Source organism: Malania oleifera, chromosome 9 (genome assembly GCF_029873635.1).
Source record: "Malania oleifera isolate guangnan ecotype guangnan chromosome 9, ASM2987363v1, whole genome shotgun sequence".
Taxonomy (NCBI): Eukaryota; Viridiplantae; Streptophyta; class Magnoliopsida; order Santalales; family Ximeniaceae; genus Malania; species Malania oleifera.
In genome coordinates, this window is record NC_080425.1 from 34602736 (window position 1) to 34629232 (window position 26497).

A 26497-nucleotide genomic window follows, 5' to 3' on the forward strand; every position below is an offset into this window, starting at 1 on the left:
GGTTCAATTGTAATGTCAGCAGTCCCTACGTGTTCTACCCTGGCACCATCCCTATGCAATGGTATAGGATCGACGCCTTCTTCAACAACATATGCAACAGATTGTGCTGCTGCATGGGTAGATGGCTCATCTTCTAGGAATGCAGTCTCACTGGAACCCATCTCACTATCTGCAACTTCTGCAATTGCATACAAACTTCGGGGAGGAATCTTTTGGGTCACATCTCATTCACCCTTCAATTTGGTGTCTTTAAAGTAAAACACTTGTTTTTCCTACGTCGCAAGCACAAAAGGATCATTTTGATACTAGGCCTTGCTAAAATTGACACTGGTGAAGTAGGCATCGGTGTTTATCCTAGTCTTTTTATTGCTGATGTCCCACCAGGTAACTTGAATAGGTGGATGACTCTGTTTGCTCCATATCTAAGCTCTATAATGTCATCCAACACACCAAAGTAGTCAATTTCTTCATCTCCTTTTGTGCCTAGCATCACAACCCCACAACTTTGGGATCTTCTATGCAGTTTGAGGGACTTTGTATGAAATCGTAACCCATTAATAATGCAACCGCTGTAGCGGTTAACTCGTTGATCGGGACCACATGCCAACTCATACAAATCTTTACTTGTCGTTGGTTCCTTATTGTAAAACATGACTTTCATCTATTAAATAAACAAAATTTTGGAAGAATACCGTCAATAATGAAAACATACATTACTTCTCACTCAAGCAGTTTTTGTTACTTACACGACTCCCAAACTAATTGATAAATTCCTTCTTATGTCTTTCATCAACATTCCGTTCATTTTGGGTCAGGAGTTCGGCTTTTTGTTCGCTATATGCAACAGTAGTACATGTTAATGTCAAGTAAGTATATAATTATGCATATGTAAATACAATGCAAAGTAAGGAGTTTGGAACCACGTACTCGATATATGGAACAGTTTCATCACAATTGTTAAGGACGTAAAAATGAGCCTTTTCTACGTTGTCCATATCAATGAAATCGAAAACTCATGCATCGAAAGGCTGAACATTTTCTCAAAATATAGAGCTCCTGAGTTCTTCGTCCTCGGCATTAATAGCATGAATGTTTGCATTTCGCTCTTCACGAGTGAACATTGTGTCAATATCATGTAGATACATTGAGCAAAGACATTCACTGTCAATGTATGCCTCAATGATTAAACCTTCCAGTCGTGCCTTATTATGCACGTACCCCTTCAAAAAGGACAAAAACCTATGCATTTTACGTAGCATTATAGACTTGTAGACACAATAAAGAAAAAAAAAATTCAAACAGGAAAATCACGTGACCATTATACAAGGACTTTATACTTTATCTCTCAATAGGATACATCCAACGATATTGAACCGGTCCTCCAATTATGGTCTCCCATGGTAAATGGACAGCAAGGTGGACCATCACATCAAAGAATGTTGGCGAAAAAATTTTCTCAAACTTGCATAGTATGATCACGATGTCATCCTCTAATCGTTCAACTACGTTTATGCTCAATTTTTTTTAGCACAACTACCGAAAAAAGAATCTTAGCTCAATTAACACTGAGCGAACATCTTCAGTCAAGTGTCCACGAAAGAAAATGGGAACCCATTGTAGAAGGACATGATAGTCATGACTTTTCATTCCTAGCATCTTCCCTTCCTTCGGGTTTATGCATCGAGCTATGTTCGATGCATATGCATCGGGGAACTTCACTGATTTCAACCATTCAAAGAATTTATTCTTCTCATCCTTTGAAAATGTGTAACAAGCTGATGGCATGAGAATTTTGTCCCCATCACGAAACAAGTGCACCTCAGGTCGTATTCCTATGTCTTCCATATCTCTGCGAGCATTTTTGGTGTCCTTTGTCTTCCCATTTATATCAAGCAATGTGCCAGTGACATTCTCACAAATGTTCTTTTCGATGAGTGATTACGCGCCGAAACTGCGTAATTGGACGTTTAACCCGAGCTTTATGGTTTATATTTTTAATTAAATATCTAAAATTGTCCAATATTTTAATAAAATGCCAAAATCATCATTCTTGAACTTTATTGCACTATTTATGAAGTTTTGGTAATTTTTTGTCGCAGGAAAATTCCCGGGAATCAAAACCAACACCTGTTCGTATTTTGTATATAACTTTTCCATCCGAGCTCCGATTGAGACGATTCAAATTTTTGGAGAAAGCGAAAAGGATTATCTACAACTTTTGTGTTTTGAGTTTTGTAAGATACGGGTCCCAGAAGAGCAAAATTTGTAATGAACAGAAAATGAAAAAAATGAAAAAATATAGCAATTCGGGTTTCCTATTTGGGTCTAGGGCTTTCCCCCCTATCCTATTTAACCCTTCTCTTTCTCTTCCTGCATAGGCAGCCCCCATGGCTCCCCATTCTCCTCTTTTCCTTCTTCTTCTTCTTCTTTAGTTTGTTTTTTTTTTGTTCTTTTCAATTCTGCTTCTCTCCCCTTGTCTCTCTTCCTTCCCTTTGTCTTTCCTCCCTCACTCTCCCCCTTTCCTCTGTTTCTCTTGGTCTCCTCTGCCCTCTTGCAGTACGGCCAGCCTCCTTCACCATCTTTAGCAGTCCCCAAGCACAGCAGAACACTAGCCGACTCCATAGCAGGACCACCAAAGCGCAGCATCAACTTCTCCACCACAGCAGCAACTTCACGGCTCCGTGGATTTGTTTCTCTCTCTCTCTTTTCCTTTCTTTCTTTCTTTTATTTACTTTTCTTTGAATCTTGGAATATTGAAGAAAGTTTAGTTTTTTTTTTAATGTTATTGGAGTTTTCTTTCTTTTTGTTTACGTTGAGTAATGTTGAGTATTTCATTATTGTTAAATTAATCTCTTTGTTTATCTAATTGATAGTTAGTTTAATTTAACATTCTTAATTAAATTCAGATATTTTTTTGTCGAAATTCGATTTAGTTAGGGTCTATGATTAGTAAAGGTTGTATTTTTATTGTGTTCCGTTATTGTTTATGTCTTTTAAATTTCCGTTGAGTTCATGTTTACATTTAAATTGTGAGTCTTGATTTGATCTCTTAATTGTGCTAAAGGTTCGATTTTTAGAAGGTTTGGTTTTTTTTTAGTGTGTGTCTAATTTAGTTTCCATTGTGTGTTTTTAATTCCATGTTCTAGGTTACCATCTTTAATTAGTGCGTGTTTCAATGTTTCCTTAGGTAGATTAGAGTTTCCATTCTTGCATGTTTTAGTTCCATGTTTTAGGTTTCTAGTTTTTATTAACGCATGTCCCAATGTTTTTTTAAGTAGACGTAGGGTTTTTATTCTTGTTTTCTTTTATTTAGTGCATGTTAATTTTAGGGTTTAAATTGCGTGTCATTTAATTTTTCAAAAGTGAAATTGAATCATCTTGAAAAACCCGAATCTGAACTGAGTTCAGTACCTTTTTAATTTCGATTGGAAGAACGTAAAATATGAGATTAAACGCATTCCCTGAGGAGACGATCTAGCCCTTGGGCTTAATATTACACGACAGAACTCCTATACTTGGGATAGCTTTCGAGCTGCTCATTTTTCGAGTGAGTCAATGAGCATGACATCCAAGTTGTGGCATAGTAGAAGATCTTTCCAGAATGGCAACTCAAAGAAGAGGCTTCTTTTTGTCCAATTCAACTACCACTTAGCGCGTTTTCTTTTTCTACTGGTCTGTGATTTCCCAAATTTCACATCTCCGATCAAACTTAGCTGATTTAATATCTTTTCCCCACTTAGCCGCTTTGGCAGCAACCTTCGTTCAGGTTTTTCATTGAAGCTTCTAACGCCACGAGTCCTCCAAGGATGTCCAGTTCGTAGAAAACGGCGATGACACACAAAGCATAACTTACGACCATGCTTCAAGGATAAGGACCCAACATCCTTATTACATACTGAGCATGCTAAGTAACCTTTTGTGCACCAACCTGTCAGGTTGCCGTATGTGGGGAAATCATTAATTGTCCACAAGATTGCAGCATGCATTCGAAATGTTGTCCCGATTTCCACATCGAATGTCTCCACTCCTTTTTCCCATAATTATTTCAACTCGTTAATTAACGGATGTAGGTAAACATCAATATCATTAATTACCAAGTGCTCTCGGTCCGGGAATCAGCAGAGACATATAAATGAAAGGTTTTTTCATACATCGCCATGGTGGCATATGGTATAGCATCATCATAACTGGCCACATGCTATATGGGCTGGTCATGTTACCGAAAGAATTGAACCCATCTGAAGCAAGGCCAAGTCTGATGCTGCGAGGATCACTAGCAAACCACGGATGCATTTTATCAAATTCGGCCCAAGCTTCGGAGTCCCCTGGATGGCTAAGGGTGTTTCCATCTTGAAGACATTTCTCTTGATGCCATCTCATATCTATAGCAGTCTTTTTGCACATATACAATTGTTGCAGTTGCGGGATTAATGGACAATATCGCAAAACTTTTTTGGGAATCTTTTTACCCTTCTTATGATTAATTGTATACCTCGGTTCACCACATTCTGGGCACTTATTTGCATTTTAATGTTCACCCTAAAAGAGTGCACAATCATACCTACGCGCATGTATTAGAGTGTAACCGAGACCCAATTCACGCAGGTATGTCTTTGCCTCATAAAAAGACTTGGGAAGTGTTTCACCATCAAGAAGTGCTGCCTTAATAAGGCTTAAATGCATGTTGAATGCGCTCTTTAAAAACCCATGCATTGTCCTTGCATGAAGCAACTTTATCAGAAACTCTAATTTTGAGAAATTTTTACAGTTTGGATATAGGGGTACCTGTGCATCCCTTATGAGATTAGCAAATAGTTTACTGAGTCGATTAAATGTACTAGGATCGCAAGGTATGGTACCCACTGAAGTAGTTTCATCACTAGTACGCGACACACTGACATCACCTGTGTCCACTGCAATCCCCCTTTGCAATTCACCTAACATTTCGATTAACCCTTCCGAACTTGTATCATCACCTACTATATTTACACCCTCATCTTCATCGTCATCATTATCGCTCTGAACTGCGTAATCTTCACTATGGAACACCCATCTTATATACCTTTTCTCCATTACAAAGTCTAACAAATGTGAATGCACTAGATCAATGTGTTTGAATGTTATGTTTTGACATTTCTTTCAAGGACACCTTATTCTACTGGCTCTGTCTGCACAAGGATGCGTGAACTCTATGAAATCATGTACCCCTTTCACATATTCTAGAAAAAACCTACACCGAGCATTCATCCAACTCTTATCCATGTTCATTAATTACCTTATAATATGTTCAAGTAAATGGTGTTCATTATATTCTCATAATGTTTATCATGCATGCATCGTGAATCCTATAATCAACCATCATACTCTAAAGGGTACGGATCCTATCCCATTCAGGAATGTTGCATTTACATTGCGATCAATCGCTCAAATTCCTTTATTATAATCGTTATAAATTTCGGAAGCATCTCCCCATGGCTCTCCAAGTACACAAGATGGGGGAAGTGAAAATTTTTCTAGTTTTCCATCACTAACAAATTGTCATGACACCCCATTATGCACCCAGAGAACACAAAGAGAGATGCGCTTGAAATATATAATGACAATTGACAAAGCGTGAACGATGATAACAATGTAAATACAACTTCTTGAACTGTCCACATTGGACAATCCAAGAATGGTTGAAATACAAACATTACTAATCGTAAGTTAAACAAATTATTAACATGTTCAAGTGATTATTAGTCAACATAGTATGACTAATAATAAATTAAAATATAACAATTGATTTGTCTCACATGTACGATTAGGAATGAATGTATAGTAACCGTTCTTGGACGGGTCTAAGCTTCAATGAATACATGAAGTTGAAAAAAAAAAAAAACATGCAAGGGGCTACGATTTCAGGTTTTGGTTTTAAGGAATATAAGACTTATCTATGCATTGCATATACGCATTTGTTTTTTAATAATATGTGTAAGGATGATCAATTTTATCTAATGCAATGGATGACTTAAAATAACATTTTTTTCAAAGTGGTGTAAACTCGTTTCCTTTTTTAAGGATTTTCGATATAAAATAGTTAGAATAGAGAATAGCTTTCATTTTTACTAAATCGAAAAAGGGAATATCGCACCAAAGTGAAATGCCAAAATACTAAAAACTAGTAGAATCGCACAAGAAATATAAATATAAATAGATGAATAGCAGAATTTCACAAGCAATAGAACTAAACACAATAAAATAACATTAATTCATCACCTTGAAGCAAAATACTACAATTTCATTGGAAGGGCAATCTCAAATAACACATTGATCATATAATCGAAATGTGTGAGTAGCTTAAATACCCAAAAAAAAAAAAATGAATACTAAAGTTTAATGATTGTTCATATAACAATTAAAGAGAATATCTAGTTGGCAGGCAATGTAACTAAATTTATATATCCTTAATGTGATTGTGTTTACCGTACTCTCTAACAAGTAACCCTATAAGACAGATAGGACATACTCAAGTCTTTCTAGATTTTCAATGCTTAATTCACAATCCAATGGCTAAGAATACTTTAAAAATTAGGTATTGAGAAGTATCATATTGCCTTGTCAATAGTATTTATCAAAATACTACTTGGCCTATAACAGTATCTAAACTAGAATACACCTTTGTAATGCGTATGCAATGAAAATATATTGTATTAGTACCAAGTAGGTGTGATAAGCATACTCAAATTGTAAAACAAGCTTATCAACATCAACTTGTGAATTTGAGATTACTTGATTCGATTCTAACATGGCCTACATATTGTTACCAAAAACACATTAGGATTGGTTTTTTTTTTTCTTTCTTGATAATCATAATAAACCTCATACGATCATTTAGTATATAGATAAATATGTTTTTAATACTATATTGATGAATTTAAATCCCAAAAATTTCCATGACCTATCATCAATACTATAAGCGCAAAGAAGGAAAACGAAACGGAGAATGGAACAAATAATGGAAATAGAAATGCAAAGACTATTTAGGTAAAATAGACTTAATTTGTGAGCTATTTTAGATGATAGAAAAATGAGAGAGCATTGTCAAAGCTTAGGTGAATAATTATACCAATTTATTGTTAGAATTTTAATGGTTAGAATTAACTGTCTATTCAATTGTGGAAAGAAAATGTTTTTCATTTTTAATTGTTCAAATGATTGCAAAATGTCATTTTCTTTTCAAGTTTTTCAATATTCGAATATAAAAATTCAAAAAGAAGAAGAAAAGATTTTGTTTTGGTGGCGTACAAATTTGAAAAATGCTCATATAAAATAATTTGCCCATAGGTTAACTTTTTAGTGACCAATTAAAGCCTTGAGAGAGTATTTGACAATGAAAAATAGTACAAATTAATATTGAAAAGTTTAAGATGTGGAAGGGTAGAAGTTAGAGCTTCAAATATTTGTTACTCACCATGAAGGGCAACCACCTTTACAATTTGGTTCAAAATTAAAGTTTCAAGGCTTCCATGTCAAATCTTTAGGCATAACTGTATAGAGAATCCTAGTGTTATTGCTTCACATCCATCAAATCAACCACAAATTTTATGACGTCACTACTATGAAACACATTATAAATAATTAAGATAATTGGTCAAAGCCAAGAAGTCAGGCGATGAACTCTCACATGCACACACAAGTATCCACACACACACACACACACACATATACAAGTATTAATGGTGCAAATCATCACATAAATATGAATATGGTAACTTATTATTCAACCAAAATACACTTATTGTATGCTTTCAAATGCCTTGAATTTAGAATTGTATTAAATTTGAATAAAATGTAGTATAAAATTGTATTCAAATTTGCCCAAATCCATCCAAATATAAATCCAACATCTAAAATTCTTACTCCCATGCAAGTATTAATAGTGCAAATCATTGTGTAAAAATAAATATGGTAACTTATTATTCAACCAAAATACACTTATTGTATGTTTTTAGATGTAGTGAATTTGTAGTTGTATTGAATTTAAATAAAAAAATAGTATAAAATTGTATTGAAATTTATTCAAATCCACCCAAATCTAATCCAGGATCTAAAATCCTTACTCCCAAACACTACTTTAATTTTGTCATAAAGGAAACACAATTTTTTATAAGTAAATTTATTTTTTAACTTTTATTCACTCCACATCAAGCCTAGTGGAAACAAGTATGAATAGTGCAAATTATCATATAAATTTCATTTTATAAGAAACACTTTTCTTTTTGGATATAATATTTACCATACTATCCTGCCACACACAAGTATGAGACTTCCCTGGACAAAGTGATAGTTTTCCAAACTTGCAAATTCATTTAGAACTAATTTTAGGGCTATTGTAAAGATACCTATTGAATTTGGGATAGGATATTAAATGCCCGGCTTCCTAAATTTTGAAATATTGTCGAATTGTCATCAAGTGATGGGTGTATAATTCTAAAATAATCAATATGCTCAGATAAGCTTACAAGATTTGAACCTCAAACAATACACACCACTACAAAAAACTGGTTTTTAGTGATGAAAGTATTATTGACGAATTCATTTTTGTCATTAAAAGTTGGTATTAGTGACGGTTTTTTAGAACCATCACTAATAGTGTACGCATCAGTGACGGTTTTAGCAGTCTCACTAATACGACACTATTAGTGACGATTTTAAAACCGTCACTAATACTTTTGTCACTAAAAATAGCGCGGTTAACAATTTTCGCGCAAATATTTTTCCGAATAAATATTAGCGACGATTCTAGGTTATTAGTGACGGATTAAATTCGTCACTAAAAGTCACTTATTAGTGACGATTAACTAACTGTCACTACTAATATTTATGAAAATATAAAAAATTAGTTAAGGATATTAGTGACGATTTGGGAGAACCGTCACTAACAATATGGTATTAGTGACGGTTTTGAAACCATCACTACTGGTGTTTTTATTTAAAAAATATAATAAAAAAAAATTTATTTAAGGTTATTAGTGACGATTTGGGAGAACTGTCACTAATAATAGGATATTAGTGATGGTTTTGAAACCATCACTACTGGTGTTTTTATTTAAAAAATATAATAAAAAAAAATTAGTTAAGGGTATTAGTGACGGTTATCCCAAACCGTCACTAATAATAGGGTATTTGTGATGGTTTTGAAACTGTCACTACTGGTATTTTTATTTAAAAAATATAAAAATAAAAATTAGTTAAGGGTATTAGTGACTGTTTGGGAGAACCGTCATTAATAATAGGGTATTAGTGACGGTTTTGAAACCATCACTACTGGTGTTTTTATTAAAAAAAAAAAAATTAGTTAAGGGTATTAGTGACGATTTTGAAACCGTCACTACTGGTGTTTTTATTTTAAAAATATAAAAAAAAAATTAGTTAAGGGTATTAGTGACGGTTATCCCAAACTGTCACTACTAGTATTTCTATTTAAAAAATATTAAAAAATTTAGTTAAGGGTATTAATGACAGTTTGAGAGAACTGTCACTAATAATAGGGTATTAGTGATGGTTTTGAAACCGTCATTACTGGTGTTTTTATTAAAAAAAAAAATTAGTTAAGGGTATTAGTAACGGTTTGGGGGAACCGTCACTAATAATACGGTACTTATGACGGTTTTGTAACCGTCACTACTAGTGTTTTTATTTAAAAAAAAAAAATTAGTTCAGGATATTAGTGACAGTTTGGGAGAACCGTCACTAATAATATGGTATTAGTGACGGTTTTGAATTCGTCACTACTAGTGTTTTTATTTAAAAATATTTTTTAAAAAATTAGTTAAAGGTATTAGTGACGGTTTTGAAACTGTCACTAATAGTCTCCCATTGTCAAACCCGCTCCGGTTCCCCAATTTTCCTCATTTCCCTCCAATTGTCCCTCTTTTCCCTCCTTCACTTCGTGTTGTTGTTCTCTCTTCCCTCTCTTCTTTTCTTTCTCTCGGCTAGCTCCCTGCTCGCATCTAATGACCATGGCTCTCATCCTGGCTCTCGGCCTCTCAACCTCAACCTCTCTGCTCTCTCGCTCGGCTCTCAGCCTTATGGTCGTGGCTCCATCGCTCCTTGCTCGCTCTCGTCTTGCTCTCTTGGATTTTGCAGGTTCGTTCCTCCTCCTCCTCCTCCTTCTTCTTCTTCTTCTTCTTCTTCTATTGCTTCTTCTCCTTATCCTTCTCCTTCTTCTTCTTCATCTCCTTCTCCCTCGTTTTCGGGTTTTGCAGATCTGTACAAATCTGCTCCCATTTCCTGCTTTTCTCTTTTTTCTTTTTATCCTAATCTATATTTTATTTTGTTTTTTTACAGGGTATGATCCTCATAAAGGGAAGGGGATTTTTAGATTTTCAATACCATCAAGATATGTTTTCCTTTCACATTTGAATGTGCGTTTGTAGTATATATATTTTTAATATTTATTTATATTTTGATGCACTTGCTTTTCAATTATTTGTACGATTTCTGTTCATCGATATGCTTTTCTCCACCCCCCCCCCCCCACCTTTTTTTTTTTTAAACAAGGTTAGGAATTTATTACAAATTTGTTTTCACTAAGATCACATATTCTCAGTAATATGGCCATTGTTCGCATCAGTATACTACGATACATTCGGATAACCGCGTAGTCTTATGTCCAGCTTGTGTTTAGAGTATGAATTCAAGAATGACGATAGATATTTTTCCCTCAACTGAATGAGACTTTGATGTTAAGGGTAAAGTGACCTTAATGCAGGTCTTAGAGCCAGATTCCAAAGATATGGGCTTATGGCTGAGATTCTTGGACCCCCGGAACATTCTGATTTTTGCCTGTGCTGCATGGTGACTTGCTAGTCCTACGTCCAGCTTCCGTGTTTAGAGGAAGGCTTTAAGTATTCATAATGGTAGATGTTTCTCTTGATTTTTTTTTACCTTTACTAGAGGCTTTAGAGTCTTTGTGGTGTGTGTGAATGATCCCTGGAGCCCCAGTTATTGTCTGTTGGCAGTAACAGCGGAACTCTCATAAGATTCGTGCGATATTTTTTGGGGCTTTGGGATTTATTGCTTGTGGGTCTGTGACATGTATATCATGTTTTTCATTGCCTCAGGATGGAGGAATTTCAGTGCTTGCAAAATACTTGAAGAAGAGAATCAGAATCCATTTCCATATGGCTCCCAGCTTTTGAGTTGCCTCTTTCATGCTTTTAAACACTTGCACCCACTCACATTCTTTCTTGTTTGGATAAGGATTCCCATTTCCCAGGACCCCTCCTTATCCTCTTGGCTATATTGAGAATTTTGGTCCTTTAAATCTCTTTTTATAGATAGCCATCTAAACATGGTTTCATGGAATAGCCAGCTGAGGGTTGTTCAATCCAATCTAGTGGAACTACTTTAGCCCTTGAAACCTATAGAACTGACACACACCTTATGTGGGATTCAATAAGCAAAACTTGAATTATGTTCTGTCGAAATGTTGCACAAATTTAAATTTAAGGTATCAAATTGACGTTGGTGAGTGCAAGATGACTTTTTGTTCTAGAGATAAGGTATGCCTTAATGCTAGTTCAAGAAAGATAAAAAGCTAAAATAGACTGAAGCAAGAACATTTTGATGGCCAACCTTGATCTAAATGAAAAAGGCTCATCAGTTCGATTGGAAAATAATTCTGGCAGGGGGTGGGGATTGTGGAGAATCAAGGCTAAGTGGATAGTGGGTCTTCCAGGGTGATTAGTAGATTGTCACATTTGAAGGAAAAAAAAAAATTAAGAATAGCAATGGAACAAAATAATTTGTTGAATAGCAAGTTATATTACTTGGGTTATTAAGATAGAGTTTATTTAGTTTCTAATGTTCCTGTACTTATTTGACTTTTTAGAATTCATTATTTCAGAGCCATACGTAGTAGAATGGAGTTCATTTTGTGAGGCAAGCTTTGATTTAGAAAAATAATCCAAAAATTCCAACTTTAGTGGATGATTCTTCATCCAAATAGTTTCAAAGTCAACTCATTGTGTATGGGACTTGACTGAATTGTTGAATTCTTCTCAAAGTTCCATTTTTAGTATATTTTTTTATTAATAAGGCCATTATATGATTGGATTAGATTTGTTTTCTTTTTGACTAATATGGCATAATCTTAATAATCTAATTTGTTGTGGAGGACTAAATATTGTCAAAGCGGATTGCTAGATATTTGTCTTGTCTAATAACAACTAGATCAAATAGGAAAAGCAAATAGATGGTTGCATTGGATTGTGAGGCAATGATGCTGAACCTACTAAAGTACTGTAGTCCTATATCTAAAATTACTTAAAAAAATTTAATTTACTAGTTTGAGCTCACTAGGTCAATTGTAGTATTGTACACTAGAATTGCCTTTATTTGTGTGATTTCAGCCATTCAATTTTATTGAAACCTTTATAGATTGATATAGAAATTGTTCTAAAGATATTAAAAAAGATTATCCAAATTTCCATACAACTTTATTTTTGTGTCTAATCAGTTAGTTGTGACAACTGACAAAGGATATATCATGTATATGTCCTGTTTTTTTTTTTTTCTTTTTTTTTTTTTTTTTAATTTAGTTAACATGCAAAATTTCTATACTATACTTGTAGTACGATAATATTAAAGAAAAAAAAAATTTAGAAACTTACGGGGTGCTATATCCATCCTTCCCAGGGGAAGCTCTGTGAGGGTCTCCCCTTACTACTTTATGCATTGCTTCGCAACTAGTTCAAAAAGATACAGAACCACCCCTGGGTTTGCATTGTTTACCCTCAAGAATCTGTTTGGGCTTTAGTAATCGTCATTTCTAATCTGCTTAATTACTCTTGGATGCTCTTTGTTAGCTTAATAATTGGAAGATGAGTAAACAAAAGGTGATGAATTTGAAACAACAATGACAAAAAAAATTCTACCCTGTAACAAATATATGCTTAGCAAAGTCTGGTCTATTCCAAGAGAGATTGTGATTGGACTTTTGTCCAGTCTTATTTACCTACACATCTCCTTTGTCTTTCCTTGTGTGCATGTCTTAAAAAAATTTCCAGTTATTGTACAGCCTGACCTTTTCAATATCGATTCTGTCTTTCTAGTTAGGTATGGCATCATCTGATAAGCCGGCTATAGTTGAAAGGGATGCTAAGGAGAAAGATCACAAGGAAGATGAAAAGGAAGAGGGGAAGGAAGGTTTCATTGAAAAGGTAAAGGATTTCATTCATGACATTGGTGAGAAGATTGATGAAGCAATTGGAAAAATCAAATTTTGAGAAGCATATATGTAGTAGCATTCCTCAAGAAAAAATAAAATTGAAAAAAGAAAAATTAAACTAAGAAGACCAAACCTACTAGAGAGGTGCCCATTACTAAAGAAGATAGAACCAAATGATGAGAACCCAACTGCCCCAATCAAATGACGAAAACCCAATTGCCCCAACTGCATTACAACCCTACTATTGGAGTGCACAACTCCAGTTTATCCTAAAACTTATTTTCTAGGCCTTGCCTTTTATATTATCCCTATCAACTAAGGGCTTGTTTGGAAACACTTAAAATTAAGTTCTTATTACTAATAAAGTGTTTATATTAAAAGTCCTTATTTCTTGTCCTTGCATATATACATACATACATACATACATACATATATATATATATATATATATATATATACATTTTATACTAAATATATATCGCCTTTGGAAACCAGCTATTATGTTGCTGTGCATGCATGAACTTTGCAAAAGAAGCATGGATGATGGATAATTAGAGGTTTTGAGTTTTTAGATTCATAGTTCTCACCAAAAAAAAAATAGAAGGTACTGGTAATGTCTACAACTATCACATTGAACAAATGAGGGACACACACACACACACACACGTATATGAGAGCTATGCTAAAAGAGGGTTTAATGTAGGATTTTTGTTCGTTAAAATTCTGTTTGTGCTGCATGAGCAGATTTAACTTATATTTATGCTTTTCAGATTGAGAACAAGTGTGCCAAATCACTCTCTAATGATTGTAGCTCCAAATTTTCTGACTTGTTACTAAACATTTCAGGTTCTAGTACTCGGTTGTGATTATTTTTTGTCTTCAACCATATGAGGTGGCTGCCACTCTAGTAGTCACACACGTTGCTATTTTGTAAAAGAAAAAATAATACTTGTTCCATTTTTTTAACGTTCTTTTTTGCAACATATTTCTTCATTAGGAGAAACAAAAAATCAACAAGCCCCAGTCAACAAGCCCCAGCCATGCATGCATAGGATAAAATGAAATTCAAGAATATAGGTAACTACATCAGATTATGTTATGAAGTAATAGAAATAACTCATCCACTATTAAGTTTTTAGTTATATGATTTGAATCTAGACTAGGGAGCGTAAAACCGTAAACACTAGAAAAAATTTTATAAAAATATAAGTAAATATTATATAAATAGCCCAAAAGAAATGGAAATTATGGAGAACTCTCTAAGGTACCGTTAAAAATACACAATTGGATTTTTTATTCCGTAGTCAAGAGAACTTGTTGTGTTAGAAGGACGATTAAGGTGCAATCATGCGTATCAATGATGCCTTGTAACAACATATTTTCAGTGCAAGAAACAAAACATGAAAGATAATAATTTGAAATGAACTGAATTTAATTTTGAACATTCTTTTTTCTAGTTTTAGAATTTATACCTCACTTGCTTGCTCAAGTTCTCCATTTCCTAATATTTCAGCCCATGATTTTTTTTCTCTACTTTTCTGGCAACAAGCTATTGCATTATTTGTTCCTTCCCCACCCACCCACTTAACTAAAGTAATTTTTTTAACTTTCTTAATTTTTATGGTTTGCTGTGACAACGTCAGCATGATGTCGTGCACTATGGATGCAGCTTTTCATTTTTTTTTGTTATTTGAACAGATGAAACGTATTTGAATTTTAATTTGTATAATGTATTTGTATTTAAATTTGAATTTGTATAATATATTTGTATTTGAATTTGAATTTGTTAATATATTTGTATTTGTATTTAAATTTGAATTAGAATTTTGAATAATTTATGAATTTTTTAGCAATTATGGTTTAATGATAAAAAAATGTAATCACAAAGTTTTATAGGAATTAATAATTGGGGAAAAAATTAATTTAACATTAATTGTCCAATTTAAGTATTAGTGACGGTTTTAAAACCGTCACTAATAATAAGCATTTTTTAAAAAGTTTTAGTGAAGATTTTCAAATTGTCATTAATACTATGGTTTTAGTGACCATTTTAGAGAGCAATAATGACAGTTTTAAAACCGTCACTAAACCCATAGTATTAGTGATGGTTTTAAAACCTTCACTAAAATATAAAATCGTCACTAAAGCTACAGTATTAGTGACAGTTCTATAGAGTAATAGCGACAGTTTTAAAACTGTCACTAATAATGTAACATTAGTGACGATTAGTGACGAATTTTTGAAACCGTCACTAATAATAGAGTATTAGTGACAGTTTAAAACCGTCACTAAAAACCTAACCCATCACTATATATTCTAAATCGGCTAGACCAAAAACTGTCACTAAAAGCCAGTATTAGTGATGGTTTAAAAATTGTTACTATTGCTCTTCAGTACCGTCACTAATACTATAGCTTTAGTGACGGTTCTAATACTGGATTTTAGTGACAATTTTTGGTCGAGTCGATTTAGAATCTAAAGTGATGGAGTTAGGTTTTTAGTGACGGTTTAAAACCATCACTAATACTCTATTATTAGTGATAGTTTCAAAAATTTGTCACTAATAAGTATTAGTAACGACAGATATAGCGACTAATTGAAAACCGTATTAGTGACGGTTTTTTGAGTATTAGTGATGGTTTTGAACCATCACTAATAACCTTATTTTTTGTAGTGACATTGATTCTCATATCAATATTGCTTTTCCACCAAGAGGAGCTAGCACTATCAATGTTGGCCACACTAAAGAACAACTTTGTCAATCTAATTGAAACCCTCTCAAGCCTCAATAAACATATCTAATCAACCACAATACAAATGAATTCATCACCGTGTGGCAAGCCAAGGTTTTGAACTCCACCAACACAAAACTATGTAAAATTATAACCACCTGTTGGTCGCAAATTTCCTCACCAGCTAGCTTTGCAGCAATTGAGGCGTACATTCACAACTCCATCCCCAACACTGCTCATGTCATGTACAATAGTTCCTTGATTGATGTCATCTATAGTTGGTCAGCTCTAGGTTAGTATTTAGAAGGATGGAATTTAGGACTTGGACTTGGATGTGTGACTTAAAGTAAACTCAACACAATATTACACAACATTTTTTTGAAATCCACAAAAATTCAAATCTAATCTGCAAAATCTACTTCCAAACATAGGGTTAAGGCATGAGTCATTATTAATCAGTAAAGATACAAGGTTAATAGTGTCATACTAGCACTACCCGAACACATTGTATATTGAACTCACACTAGTGTTCGATACCCGAACTTTAGTTAAGTTCATTGGGGAGTCTCTTAATAATATCACTAATTGTTTATAAATTGCATCGAAATGACATTCCTACATACAATCTTGATTAAAAAAAACAAAGGCATCAAGGCAATGTAACCCACACACATGACAAATTCAAGTGGCGAATGAATTAACAGTGGCCAAAAATAAATAAAACCTTAAAAAATGGTTTCTGCACCTAAATTTGTTGGATTCCACACTATAAATATCAAGTGCTAGATTGTAACCCTTAGTGCTAATAAGAAATCACCAACCAGTTCTACCCCATTGGACACAAACCACTGAACAAAATAGTACCTAATAATAGAAGACAAACACATCCATGCAATGTAAGAAAAGAACCATTCAAGCAATACAACAGCAACCATCAAAATCGAACATAAATAATGCATCAAACCAATTCATCAGATTATGGCCTACTTCTTTCCATGCTAATTATTGATTCAATCCCCATTGAGTAAAGTCAGCTTAACAAAATAGTTGGCGATCATGGGGCATGCCCAAACTTTGTATTCAATAAACACAAACAAATATTATTCTTGTATTTGAACAATTAATCAACCAAAAATAAGTAATACCAACAAATTAAATCAAGTCCGAATTTTTAGCTACAGTAGCGTTTGATCTCAATAGAAGTTTAAATCATTCAAGTCATTCACAAATCAATTTTGATCTTTCATAGCATTCCCAAATCATATTTAAATATTCACAGTAGATAAAATCAATAAATATATGCTTGAAAGTAAAAAGATAAAGGGAAAGAAGAACCTCGAGATTTTTTACAAGTTTCGACAATTTGCCTACATCCTTGCGACGGCCACGGCAACTCGCAGGTGGTGGCTTGTGGCAGAGAGCAGGGGGAGACTGGGAGAGAGGATCGCCGGAGCAGGAGGGGTGGCTTGCAGTTGAGAGCAAGGGGAGACTATGAGAGAGGATCGCCGGAGCAGGAGGGGTGGCTTGCGGCCGAGAGTAGAGGGAGACTGGGAGAGAGGATCGCTGGAGCAGGAGGGGTGGCTTACGGAAGAGAGTAGGGGGAGACTAGGAGAGAGGATCGCCGGAGCAGAAGGGGTGGCTTGTGGCTAAGAGCAAGGGGAGACTGGGAAGAGGAGGAGCTGGAGCAGTGGCTTGCGGCCGATCGAGAGTAGGGGGAGACTGGGAGAGAGGATCACCGGAGCAGGAGGGGAAGAGGAGGAGCTAGCATGGTGGCTTGCGGTGGAGAGCAGCGGGAGATCGACTGCGAGCTAGAGAGGTTCGTGGGAGCAGGCAGAGGGGAAGGGGAAGAAGCCAGCTGGGGAAGGAGGGAAAATATCCCGCCAAAAGCAATAAGGGATTTTGGGCATTAGTGACGGTTTCAAAACCGTCACTACTACTATCCGTTTATGTTTTTCTTATAAATAACAAAGCATTAATGACGGTCCAAATTCGTCACTAATATACAACTTCGTCACTAATAAGACAACAATGGTGACAACTTTATAAATTCGTCACTAATATTTTGAACTTAAATTTTTTTATATTTTTTTTAAAAAGGAAGTATTAGTGACGAATTTTTAGATTCATCACTATTAGTGATGGTTCCCAAATCCATCACTAATACCCTTAACTAAATTTATTTTATATTTTTTAAATAAAAACTAGTAGTGACGGTTTCAAAACCGTCACTAATATCCTCTTATTAGCCATTTACTTAATTTTTTTAATATTTTTTTAAATAAAAAAACTAGTAATGACGATTTCAAAACTGTCACTAATACACCATTATTAGTGACGGATATCCCAATCTGTCACTAATACCATTAACTAAATGTTTTTAATATATTCATAACTATTAGTAGTGATGGTTTGTTAATCGTCACTAATAAGTGTTTTTTAGTGACAGATTAAATTCGTCACTAATACCAGAGAATTGTCACTAATATTTTCCCGAAAAAATTCTCACGCGAAAATTGTTTACCTCGTAGCTTTTAGTGACAAAAGTATTAGTGACGATTTTAAAACCGTCACTATTAGTTTTGTATTAGTGACGGCTGCTAAAATCGTCACTAATGCTTACACTATTAGTGATGGTTCTAAAAAACCATGACTAATACAACAATATTAGTGATGGTTTTAAAACCATCACTAATACTTTCGTCACTAAAAACATGTTTTTTTGTAGTGAGAGAAGCAAAGCCTCGAGAAAAGGAAATTAGACTATCAAAGATCTTAAAGCTAGAATGTCTACATTTTACATCAAATAGAATTTATATATATAAATGGTGAGAAATTATTTTTCTATTTGACCAAACATTTGCTTGTGTGGGTTGTATATTATTTAGAAAATAATAAAAAATGATTGGAAAGTAAGGTATCTCAGAGAAAAATCAATGTATTTATTTATGTGACTTAATTAAAGTTTTCTTCTTATGTTGTGGTGATTTTTTTAATTAGAAAGATATAATTCAATTATAGTTGTTCCTATTATTTAGAACATGAAACATAGATAACTACAAATAGCCATTCTACTAAGTCCAGTTGAGCCCTATAAATTTAGCCACCAAAACAAAGGCTCCTTTAAGTTGAAGTGATGAGATATAAGAATTGGAACGTCTTTTAGGGTTATTTTGAGAAATAGTCATCGCAAAATTTAAATGGTAAAGATGTATTTGAGCGGATGCTTGTGTATGATACGAGCTAAACAAGTTTTAGTTTTGTTCTTATGTTGTAGGTTGTTATATTTAATGGCAATATTTATTCTAAAATTGATTGCAATAAAAGCTGGGAGAAGATAAAATAGGCTGTCAAAAGAATTTCTTGCAGGTTAATGTGGGGTGATGCTTACCAGTAGCTCATGAATGTTGTGTGCACCTCTTAAGACACTATACACTCAATCTTGTAATATGTTCAGGATATGATTACTTTAAGCTATATGCTTTACTGTGTACTATTTATTGTCCATTCATTTGAGATAGTGCCATAGTTTTCTTTTATGACTTTATGCTTTATATGTTGCATTAATATGTGATCAAGTTACTAATTATTGCGCAGGGAGTTGTTGAGCTTGTTTTTGGAAGTGAAAACTCTACTTTAGGGGAAGATTACAAATGAGTATAAAACACATGTATGTCCCTATTAATGGTGGGTGGTATATGTATATATTATCAAAGATAGGTATATTATACAGGTGTAGTAGCACTTTGGGGCCGTATAACGGGCTGAGGCATTACAGTTTGTATTAGAGCCTTAGCCAGCCAGAAGTGTGATGTGAATTACACTGATGAGTGTGAGCTGAGTTTCCAGGAGCTGAAACAGCAGTTGGTTTCTACTTTAGTTCAGACCATTCCATCTGGGGATGGTGGATTCGTTATCTATAGTGACACCTCTAAAAAAGGTCTTGGGTGTGTTCTAAAGCAGCATGGAAGAGTGATTGCTTATGCTTCTCATCAACTCAAAGAGTACGAGAAAAACTACCTGACACATGATATGGAATTAGCAGCAATAGTGTTTGCATTGAAAATCTTAAGGCACTACCTGTACGGTGAAAGGTGCGAGATTTTTACCGACCATAAAAGTCTATGTACATTTTTACCTAGAAGGAACTGAACATGAGGCAACATAGATGGTTAGAGTTGATAAAGGACCACGAGTGTACCTTCAACTATCACCCAGGAAAAGCAATTATAGTAGCTGATGCTCTGAGTCGAAAGTCAGTTGATGCGTCAATCTCAGCAGTGGGAGTTCAACATCATATCTATATAGGCTTGGAAAGGTTGGTCTTGGAAATAGTGGAAGGAAATCACTAGGCTCTTTTTGCTAGCTTGGTGGTACAACCGACCTTATAAGAGAGAATCCGAACAGTTCAGAAGGAAATGGAAGAGCTGGTAGAGGTTATGGAAAGGGTACAGAGTGGTTTAAAGACGAATTTTAATAGCTTTGATTATGGGATATTGAGATTCCACAGTAGGGTTTGTGTACCAAATGATGCTGAGATTTGATGGGTCATTATGGATAAGGCACACCATTCGTTCTACACCGTACATCCTGGCACTACGAAGATGTACCCAAACTTGAGGGAATATTTTTGGTGGTCTAACATGAAAAGAGAGATTTCCCGTTTCGTAGAGCAGTGCTTGACATGTTCGCAGGTCAAGGCAGAGTACTAGAGACCAGTAGGACCCCTTCAGCCACTTGACATTCCCAAGTGGAAGTGGGAGCATATCTTGATGGATTTTGTATTGGGGTTACCTACGGCGGTGCATAGGCTGAATGCTATATGGGTTGTAGTTGATTGGCTAACGAAGATTGCATATTTCATTCCCATTCGAGTTAGCTATTTTCTAAATAAGCTGGTAGAGTTATATGTGCAGGAGATTGTACGATTCCAAGGTATCTCATTTTCTATCATTTCAGATAGAGACCCACGTTTTACCTCTCATTTCTAGAAGAGTCTACAGGATGCCTTGGGATCACAACTCACTTTTAGTATGACATTTCACCTAAAAATGGTTGGAGAGTCCAAGAGGACTATTCAGACGTTAGAAGATTTGTTGAGGGCATGCGTACTAGATTTTGGCGATAGATGGATATCGTATCTACCACTTGTGGAATTCGCGTATAATAATAGCTACTAGGCCAGTATAGGGATGACACCATATGAGGCATTGTATAGTCATCGGTGTAGATCTTCATTATACTAGGATCATATAGGTGAGCGGTAGATACTTGGACAGGAAGTGATTCAGTAGGCCTCTACAAAGGTCGAGCTGATTAGACAAAGAATTAGGATAGCTCAGAGTCGGCAGAAAAGTTATGTAGATACTTGTCGACAAGAGCTAGAGTTTGAGGCAGGAGATATGGTATTCCTGAAGATTGCTCCGATGAAAGGATTAATGAGGTTTGGTAAGAAAGGGAAACTAAGCCTTTGGTATACATTGGACCATTTAAGATCCTGGAAATGGTAGGTTCGGTTGCTTATCGAGTGACATTACCTCTAGCACTATCCAGATTTCACAACGTTTTTCACGTGTCAGTGCTGAGGAAGTACGTTCTAGATCCTTCGCATGTGTTGAGTTATGAGCCTCTAGAGATCAATGATGCATGAGCATACGAAGAGGTTCCGGTATAGATATTAGATCAGAACGTACAACAGTTACGGACTAAGGAGATACCATTAGTGAAGGTACTATGACGTAACCACATAGTGGAGGAAGTTTCATGGGAATTAGAGTCAGAGATACACCAAAAGTACCCTTAGTTATTTAGAGATAGTTAGAGATAGACAGGTAAGTAAGAATGTATGTATGCTTGGTATATAGATGGTTCATATTATTTTAAATATGGTCTTCAAGAGAATTTTGTATATCTATTGTAATCTCCTAAAGCATCACATTGTAACCACAGTATTCCTCCGCCATATGTGAAGTTATGTAATAAACTTGGGCCAGAGCCGCTATGTGGGTGGCTGCCGACTCTTCTGTAAAACTAAGTTATAAGGTAAGGTTATGCTTAGAAACGATTAATAAATTTTGAGGATGAAAATTAAATAAGGAGGGGAGATTGTAGAGACCCGAACCTATAAAATAAGAAAAGGGTAAAAATGTAATTTTAGTAGGCTTCTTCGACGAATCCAAGGTTCTCGTCGATGAAGGCCCTTCTACAGTTCGTCCTCGAAATTCAGAGCCTTTGTGATGAAGAGATCTCGATTGACAAAAAAAATATCAGAAAAAAGGTTCGTCGACGAAGGAAAAGTTTCGTCAACGAAGAGCCTTCTATAGCTCATCAACGAGGTCACCATTCATCAACGAGATTGACTGGGTCAAGGGGTCTATAAATATCATTTTTCATTGCTTCATGGCTAAGAAACTCAAAAATCTCTCTCTCTCTCTCTCTCTCTCTTCTCGATTCTTTTGTTGTTCATCACTTGAATCCACGATCCGATGTTACTACGCGGATTAGGGGGAAAATTTCTACAATTATAGTGGATTGGATCTTCATTTTGAAGATTTCCGGGTTTTATCCCAAAATCGAGGTAAAGGTCTGATTTAGTTTCTGATTCAGTAGATCTGTAGCAAATAGAATTATGTTGAAGTGTTGTTCTATGATTTTTAGGTTTTAAGAACTTAGTTCGTTGTTTTGGAGTCGAGTAGTTTGTATTCCTGTATTCGGGAAAAAGGAAAGGGGATTTGTTTACATAAGTATTTTTAGAAAACTAAACCACTAAAAAGTTAGCTTATGTTTATATGTATGATAAGACTTCTTATTTGCGAAGTTTCACTGAGTAAAAATGTCAGTTTTATGATTTTACAATTTTGGTAAAAATGAGAGTTTTGGCGTATAATCTCCAAACTTTTCAAAACTTCTTTATTTATATTAATCTTAATGTAGAAGATGCTTGAATCCCTTATTATCCATTTAAATGATATTTATCGAGTTATATGCTATATAAAAAATTTTGAACAAATGAGTGTGATGTATGATATGAAATGGAATATGTGAACCTGTTTAAATACGTATATGGACTATGGGAATTGGAGTTCCATTTTTTTTTTTTTATCTAAAAATGTGAAAAACAGGTGCCGGTTATATACCAAGCTATATATTTAAAAGGGTTAAATCGAGAGTTTGTGTGCCGATTTATACCCCAGTATGAATGAATGAGTTTGTGAAAATACTAGAACTGTACAGGTAATTCGTGAATTTGAAATAAGTTAATTCGTTTTATTATAAATTGTATATATGATATTTGAAACCGCATCTTGTTACTATCTGAGCCTTAAAAAGCTCACCATTATATTAGAGCCTTAAAAAGCTCACCATCATATGAGAGTCCTAAAAAGCTCATTGTTATAAGAGAGCCTTATAAAGCTCGATGTTATTTAAAGCCTTAAAAAGCTTAAGCGCGATTTCATTGCTTTATATTATGGATACAATGCAACAACACACATGATTTTCAGTGTGGGTATCAAGATAGTTAGCTGGATTTGGTGTCACTGGTGGATTAATGGACCAAGTGGTACCATTCGAACTATAGTAAATTGCACAATCCGAAGCCAAAGGGTAGGTGTTGGCCTTTGTTATTATTGTTTCTAAGCTAGAAAGTGTTCTAAATATGCATATTTATGATTTGAAAACTAAAATTGGAAAAACCAAAGGTTTGAGTGTCGGGCAGAGGGATCATAAAGTATATGAGCCTGTACCCTACCATAACCTTGGGAACTCTGGCTTGCAACAAGGCTTAATTATCTATCGCAGGAATAATATCTATATATCTTCTATATTACAATATTGAGAATATGCTATATACACATAACTGCTTTCTACCGGTTTGAATATGTATGGTCACACACTGATGTAATATCTTCCACTTTACTGAATAGTGTCTTGCCCCAACATACAACCTTTCTTTCAGGTCCTACAAGACATCGGTACTAGCTGCTAGAGGGACTTGGACGGTTGTTTTAATTTTAGATTACGTAAGTGTTTTGTGTATGTAATAAATTTAGTTCAAAATATCTTTTAGAGATTGTAAGAACATGTTATGTTTTAAGTACAATTGTATGTATTTGAGGATACAGTTAGAAACTTTGAATATTTCTATTAGATTTCCAAATAGATGCTTATGTTTTCCGCTGTGCTTAAGATTACAAATGAGTATGAAACACCCGTGTGTCCCTATTAAGGGTGGTTAGTATATGTATGTTATCAGAGACAGACATATTATACAGGTGTAGTAGCACTCTAGGGCCTTATAACGGGCTGGGGTGTTACACATGGTGCTTGACTAAGGATTGGTTAAAGTTTCCTGTACATTTTGATGTACAAGTTGTGCTGGTTATGATTTTAGGCACTTTGCTTAATCTGTATAAATATAAACATTACACTACATATGTAAACATGATAACTAGTTTGTGTTACCATTTTCCCTTCAAAAACTCATATTTACTCATTTATTTATTTTTATAATGATAACATTAGTTGGTTCCTAGGCTGGCGTGCTCTTTGAGATTGATAGTTACCAAATTCAATGACTTTGAAATAATAAATTTTAATAGAATGGTCCTTACTAACAAGATAATGAAGTTTGAAAAGATATCCAAAAAGGGAGAAAAAGATGAAAAGAGCATATAATGAGTGAGAGCGCATAACTGAGGGGGAGCATCTATCATTCATAGATATATTAAGTAAATGCTCCTATGATCATTCTCTTTGTTTCCATGTCATTATGTGAACAGCATTGCAAATTATCCATAATGCACCGAACGACTAAATCTTTTTGATTGATGGTATTATGTTATTTGAATTGTAGATTGAACTATTGGAATGCATACTTGTGTTGAACGCCAACTGCATGGTTGATGCATTGTATTGTGAATTGCATGCTGGTAATGGATTTAGGTTGTTGCATGCTTGAAATGATTTATTTGCTAAAAAAAACCAAGTTTACAGGTTAAAGTTTTATGGGAAAATATCCAATTTACAGACAGCATGCTGTCGAAATTTCGTTAAAATTTTCCTAAAATAAAATCACGTACAAAGATAATTATGATAAAATGAATGTTAAAATATTGTTGAAAGGATGAGTGAAAGTTAAACGAATATTGAACTTTATCCTTACATAATAAGAACTATGTAATAATGCATAGTTTAATTATAAATTCTTAAAATTTAAAGTGATATTCTTAAAATTCCATGACCAAGTGCAACTAATGGATCACATTTTTTTATATCCATGCAATCCTATGGTGACTCCATTGAACAACCTAGTCCCAAAACTATACACATCCCATTTTGGTGAGAGCTCACTTCCGCACTCCCAAAACTTAACCTTACAAGTAAATTAAGTTGAATTTTTCAAATGAAACCATGCACAATATAAGAAAATTCTACTTATCACAGGCTTCTAATGCACATACTAAATTGTTAAATTTTATACATGCCTATAGTGTGTTTTCTTGGTTTGGTGGGAAACGCAAACATTGGAGATTGTGCATAGTTAGAAAATCTTCATAACAACAATGTATAAAAGACCAGTGAAAGGCCAAGAACTAAATGCCATATGAATTAAAATTCCAAATTAATTAATGTCATTTCATGTGTTCATTGAAGTTTAGACCCGTTCAAGGATGGTTACTATACATTCATGCCTCATCGTGCATATGAGAGAAATCAATTGTTAAAATTCAATTGATTGTTAGTCATACTATGTAGACTAATAATCAATTGAACATGTTAATTATTTATTTAATTTATGATTAGTGATGTTTGTATTTCAACCATTCTTGAATTGTCCAATGTGGACATTTTAGGAAGTTGTATTTACATTGTTGTCGTCGTTCACACTTTGTTCATTATCATTATATATTTTGAGCGCAGCTCTACTTGTATTCTCTGGGTGCATAGTGGGGTGTCGTGGCAATTTGTTAATGATGGAAAACTAGCAACATGTGCACTTCCCTCATCTCGTGTACTTGGAGAGCTATGGGGAGATGTTGCCAAAATTTATAATGACTACGACAAAGGAATTTGAGCGATTGAGTGCAATGTATATGCAACATTCTTGAATGGAATAGGATCTATACCCTTTAGACCGAAGGTGGTTGATTTTAGGATTCACGATGCATGCGTTATAAACATTCTGACAATGTAATCAACACCATTTACTTAAACATGTTATAGAGTAATCAATGAACATGGATAAGAGTTGGATGAAGGCTTCGGGAAGGTTTTTGCTAGAATATATGAAAAGGGTATATGATTTCATAGAGTTCGCGCGTCCTCATGCAAACGATGTCAGTAGAATAAGGTGTCCTTGCAAGAAATGCCAGAACATAACATTCAAACACATTGATTTGGTTTATACACATTTATTAGACTTTGGAATGGAGAAAAGGTACACAACATGGGTGTTCCATGGTGAAGATTACGTAGTTCAAAGTGATGATGATGACAATGAAGATGAGGAGGCAAATATAGTAGGTGGTGAAACATATTCGGAAGGGTTAAT

General features: G+C 34.5%; 1 protein-coding gene across 1 annotated transcript; it reads left to right on the forward strand.

Moving 5' to 3' along the window:
• Positions 1-9940: 9940 nt before the first annotated feature.
• Positions 9941-24117, forward strand: LOC131164452 (uncharacterized). Its single transcript, XM_058121640.1, has 4 exons — positions 9941-10131; positions 10333-10409; positions 13101-13208; positions 23903-24117. Exons 1-4 carry the CDS (start codon positions 9999-10001, stop codon positions 23930-23932), a joined length of 348 nt encoding a protein of 115 aa, XP_057977623.1. The 5' UTR covers positions 9941-9998; the 3' UTR covers positions 23933-24117.
• The last annotated feature ends 2380 nt before the right edge of the window (positions 24118-26497 follow it).

Excerpts from the sequence above, each read along its gene's own strand:
- LOC131164452 (XM_058121640.1), top strand. The coding sequence starts at position 9,999 with ATGACCATGGCTCTCATCCTGGCTCTCGGCCTCTCAACCTCAACCTCT. Across the intron at positions 10,132-10,332 it reads TGCTCTCTTGGATTTTGCAG|GGTATGATCCTCATAAAGGG; the intron begins GTTCGTTCCTCC and ends GTTTTTTTACAG. Across the intron at positions 10,410-13,100 it reads TTTTCCTTTCACATTTGAAT|TTAGGTATGGCATCATCTGA; the intron begins GTGCGTTTGTAG and ends CTGTCTTTCTAG.